The 5484-nt window shown below is 41.8% G+C and overlaps 1 protein-coding gene across 1 annotated transcript; it reads left to right on the forward strand.

The window, feature by feature from the left end:
* The first annotated feature begins 1996 nt into the window (after window positions 1–1996).
* LOC122551922 (zinc finger BED domain-containing protein 5-like) lies at window positions 1997–2820 on the forward strand. The gene is given in 2 exon segments (XM_043694492.1): window positions 1997–2197; window positions 2200–2820. Coding segments are annotated over 2 exon segments (822 nt in total).
* Window positions 2821–5484: the final 2664 nt, after the last annotated feature.

Genomic DNA, 5484 nt, shown 5'->3' on the forward strand with positions numbered 1-5484 from the left:
CCACTCACCTACTGTACTCTATGCTACTTTCTCCCCACCCCCACCCTCCTCTCACTTATCTCTCCACCCTTCAGGCTCTCTGCCTGTATTCCTGATGAAGGGCTTTTGCCCGAAACGTCGATTTTACTGCTCCTCGGATGCTGCCTGAACTGCTGTGCTTTTCCAGCACACTCTAATCTAGACTCTGGTTTCCGGCATCTGCAATCATTGTTTTTACCTCATATCCCTCTAAACCCTTCCTATTCATATACCCATCTAGTTGTCTTTTAAATATTGCAATTGTACCAGCCATCTCCACCTCTTCTGGCAGCTCATTGTGTTCACACATTACACTCGACGTGAAAATGGTGCGCCGTAGGTCCCTTTTAAATCTTTCCTCTCTCATCTTAAACCTCTGCTCTCTAGTTTTGGACTTCCTTACCACGGGGAAAAGATCTTGGCTATTCACCCTATCCATGCCCTCCACGGATTTATAAACCTCTATAAGATCACCCTCAGCTTTAATTATTTTTAGTTAAAGAGTTTCTGTTTGCCATTCTACAAAGATAGAGACAAAAAAAGCAGATACTGGGATCCAAAGTGGACAGGCAAGAGGCTAGAAGAACACAGCAAGCCAGGCAGCATGAGAAGGTAGAGAAGGGTTGAAGAAGAGTTACACCCAAAACATTGACTTCTCTACCTCATGATGCTGCCTGGCTTGCTGTGTTCTTCCAGCCTCCTGCCATTGTACAAAGTTGTTCAATAATAAATCAGTGCTGCAACATGTTTGCAAAAAATACTGTAGTTGGGTACAATGTATAACTCTACAGGTGCATTGTGCTGCAGTGTAAAAGCAATTTTCATTACCTGCCTCTGCATGGAAGTCAGCAAACTGTTAATGGAGGCAGCTAGATAGTTTCTGGATCGTTCCAGCTTCTGAGCAATCATGGCCAGCACATCACAGGACTGGCAGCATCACTCTGTTTTCTTGGCAAAATCGCAGGGTCCTCTCCTGCTAGTGCTGATCTCTGCTACTACTCTGGCTGCAAGTTGCCTGGGTCGTTTCTCCCTTCCCCATCTGTACAACAATCAGTGTGAGCTTCTCAATAGCTTCTGATCCTAAATTCAGTTCATCTTCCGATCCCACCGACATTTCTTTATCTGAGGTGGTGGGGGGGGGGGGGGGGGGGGGGGGTCCCCCATGTCAATGCTTTCTCTGGGCCATGAAGAAGGGATGCTGGTCTTAGGGATATTCAGTGAGAGGCATGTTGCTGTAAGAACAACGTGTGGTAAGACAGGGTGGAAATTGGATGAGATACTCGCTATTGAGTGGCAACAGCAATGAATGCAGTTTGGTAAGATATAGTGAGGTAATTTGCTCAGTCTTGTGGCGAGGAGCAATCCACCAAAATTGACATGACTTGCACTTCGGATAAAAACCACAAGATTCATCGATTCTTTTACTTGTAAATTATACTATTGAAAGTATATTGATGGTAAAGCATACTCTACACCAGTGTTTCGCAACGGGGGCGGGAGTACCCCCTGAGGGGCGTTAGCCTTCCATCAATGGGCATTAACTCAAAGGGGACAGCAAGGGGGCACTGAATGACTTTGTAGAGAGCTAACCAATCACTTGGAAGACTGCCGTGTCCTTGAAGGACATTGCTGTGTGTAGATGGATAGTCGCATAATACGAGTCTGTTATTTTCCCTGCATCCATGGAGGCGTGCGCTCTGATTAGTTGCTGCGCTATTATTGATAGTCTTCTCTATGAATGGCAAACCATTTGAACTCGTTCGCAGTTGGCACTGATTCTACTGCCGAGATCAATATCACCTCACTCGTGTCGCTTCTAGGAAGACGAAACACAGCTTTTCAACTGTTTTACCCAGGTGGCAGAATGAATGCACATTACAGCTAATTAGCCAATCAAATTTTGCCACTTGTCTGAGCATCTTATGGTGATAAGGTAATACCCATGATTCCATCAAGGTATTCGAGTGACAGTGTAAAAATGGCCTCATCGAGTAATAAAAAGTGCAGGCAGTATAGCGTGGACTATTTGCGATATGGCTTTATTCAATTTCCATCTAATAAGCAGTTACCACCGTGCTTGCTCTGTGAACAAAGTTTTTCCAACAAGGCCATGAAGCCTTCTCGTCTTATTAAACAGTTGGAAAAGAAACACAGTGACAAAAAGGACAAAGAGGTGCATTTTTTCAAACATTAAAGAATAAATTCAATCAGCAACCAATGATTTCCACTGCTTTTTCAAAGATGGGAGCCACAAATGTAGATGGGCTTGTGGCATCATACAACATAGCGAAGCTAATCGCAAAATGTGGTAAACCTCATTCCGTGGGTGAATTGTTGGTGCTTCCAGTTATTGCTGAAGTATTATCAACCATGCTACATCAGGAACCATCAATGACTATCAAGCGTATTCCTCTTAGCAATGATTCCGTGAGAAGGCACATCAATGAAATGGCCTCAAATGTTGAGGATAAATTATGTTCCCTTTTGATAGCGAAATAAATCACCTTACAAATTAATGAAAGTACTATATGTGGAAATCAAGCTTTACTTTTGGGGTACGTATGTTTCATCGACAAAAATGAAATACGAGAAGAACTACTTTTTGCTCTGGATCTACCGACAGATACCAAAGGTAAGACCATCTTTGACTGCGTCAAGGATTATTTTGATAAAAAGTCTGTTCCCCTCAAAAACATTTATGCTTGTGCTATGGATGGCGCATATGCTATAACTGGCCAACATCGGGGATTTGTCGCATTATTAAAGAGAGAAGTGCCCATGTTTTCACAGTACACTGCATAATCCATCGGCAGCATCTGGCTGCAAAGAAGCTTAGTGAAGCCTTCTCTCTACAAGTGGCAATAGATGTGGTAAATTATATAAAGAGACATGCTCTGAATGAACCACTTCTCCGCCAACTCTGTAAAGATAATGAAGATGAATTTCTGCAATTGCTGCTACACACAGAAGTGAGATGGCTCTCGAAAGGAATATGCCTCAATCGTTTCCATGAACCGTTCAATTCTATCATTGAATTCCTACACAGAAGTAATGAAAACCTTTGTATGAAAGCCGAAGCTGTAAAACACAACTGTGCATATCTTGCGGATATATTCGATAAGTGCAATTCACTGATCATGCAGATACAAGGAGATAATGTGAATTTCATAAAAGCAAGGAATGCTGTTACATCTTTTATTGTGAAACTTGATCTCTTTCATTGGAATATCAGTCGTCGTGAGTTTTACCAGTTCCCGAGTTTAAACAAAATCGCGGAGGATGTTACTGATAATCAATTACTTATCTACTCAGGTTACATTTGTGCACTGCAGGATGATATGAAAATACAAGTTGCTGAGATGGAGATGCCTACATGGCTGACTGACCCCTTTATCTCATGCGCAGAAGAAATGGACATTCGCCTTCAGGAAGAAATGACAGAGCTCCAAAATGACACTGCAATGAAAATTCGGTTTTCGCAAATGGGTGAGCCCCTTTTTTAGATTCAAGATGCCACCGGATGTCATTTCCTGCTATTAAGCGAAGTGGCAAAGCGGTTTGCACGACCATTTCTTACCTCTTATTTGATTGAGAAAGGATTCAGTGCCGTCGCCAGAATACAAGATAAGATCTGCAATCGCATGGATGTTGTTCAGCGTGGTGACCTGAGATTGCTTTTGACAAAAATTGAACCAGATGTATATGATTTAGCAAGACAACATGAACCACAAGGATCGCATTGACTATTTTGCTATCGTAGACTAAATTTTATACAGAGTGAGCCAAAAGTAGGTGGACAGTAAGAACAGTAATAAATGATAACATTTATTTTTTGTTGTATATAAAACATATTTAACAAAAGTTTTCCATTTTCAGCACTGCAGTGTATAGCAGTTATAAGTGCAAAAACAGACTTTGGTGATTCGGGGGCATTGCATGATTTCAAGATAAGGGGGCGTTGAATACGGAAAGGTTGAGAAACACTGCTCTACACGATTAAATATTTGGTAACATAATTGAAATCACCATAATATATAGTAATTTAAAGGATGATCAACTGGAATGAAAATAGTGAGAAATCATTTTAGCTTGGAACACATTTGTAGTGAATGTGGGTTCCCAATATGAATTACTGTTAGGTAATTGTTTCTGGTAACTACTTGTAATTTTCACTGGAATCCTATGTCCAGTCTGTTTTCAAGATCCATTATTAATAACAGAAAATATATGGTACATTATGTGCCCAGTATTTTGCAGTATGTCAAAACCATATTTGTTGCATTTTTCAAATATAGGAAATTTTATTTAAGACCAAAAGGCATGTTAACAGGTGATTTACTGTATCTTTTGCTCATTCTTTTATACTGCTTTCAATTGTCATTAAATGTAAATCTTGTCTGTTTTTAATGTAACCAATTTATTGTAATCTCTATTCGATTTCAAAACTGTCTAATGTAAATGTTGCAAACGTTTCGTCCCCTGTCCAGGTGACATCCTCAGTGCTTGGGAGCCTCCTGTGAAGTGCTTCTGTGGTGTTTCCTCCGGCATATATAGTGGCCTGCCCCTGCCGCTTCCGGTTGTGAGTTTCAGCTGTCCGCTGTAGTGGCCGGTATATTGGGTCCAGGTTTGATGGAGTTTGTGGATGAGTGCCAAGCTTCTAGGAATTCCCTGGTTGTTCTTTGTTTGGCTTGTCCTATAAAGGTCGTGTTGTCCCAGTCAAATTCATGTTGCTAGTCATCTGCGTGTGTGGCTACTAGGGATAGCTGGTCGTGTCGTTTCGTGGCTAGTTGATGTTCGTGGATGCGGATCGTTAGCTGTCTTCCTGTTTGTCCTATATAGTGTTTTGTGCAGTCCTTGCATGGGATTTTGTACACTACGTTAGTTTTGCTCATGCTGGGTATCGGGTCCTTCGTTTTGGTGAGTTGTTGTCTGAGAGTGGCTGTTGGTTTGTGTGCTGTTATAAGTCCTAGTGGTCGCAGTAGTCTGGCTGTCATTTCAGAGATGTTCTTGATGTATGATAGTGTGGCTAGTCCTTTGGGTTGCGGCATGTCCTCGTTCTGTTGTCTCTCCCTTAGGCATCTGTTGATGAAATTGCGAGGATATCCGTTTTTTGCAAAAAGAGGAAGAGGAACACCTAAACAAGGTATTCGCAAAAAACTGATATCCTCGCAATTTCATCAACAGATGCCTAAGGGAAAGACAACAGAACGAGGACATGCCACAACCCAAAGGACTAGCCACACAACCATACGTCAAGAACATCTCTGAAATGACAGCCAGACTACTGCAACCACTAGGACTTATAACAGCACACAAACCAACAGCCACACTCAGACAACAACTCACCAGAACGAAGGACCCGATAACCAGCATGAGCAAAACTAATGTAGTGTACAAAATACCATGCAAGGACTGCACAAAACACTACATAGGACAAACAGGAAGACAGCTAACAATCCGCATCCA

This window comes from Chiloscyllium plagiosum, chromosome 7 (genome assembly GCF_004010195.1).
Source record: "Chiloscyllium plagiosum isolate BGI_BamShark_2017 chromosome 7, ASM401019v2, whole genome shotgun sequence".
In the NCBI taxonomy this organism is placed as follows: Eukaryota; Metazoa; Chordata; class Chondrichthyes; order Orectolobiformes; family Hemiscylliidae; genus Chiloscyllium; species Chiloscyllium plagiosum.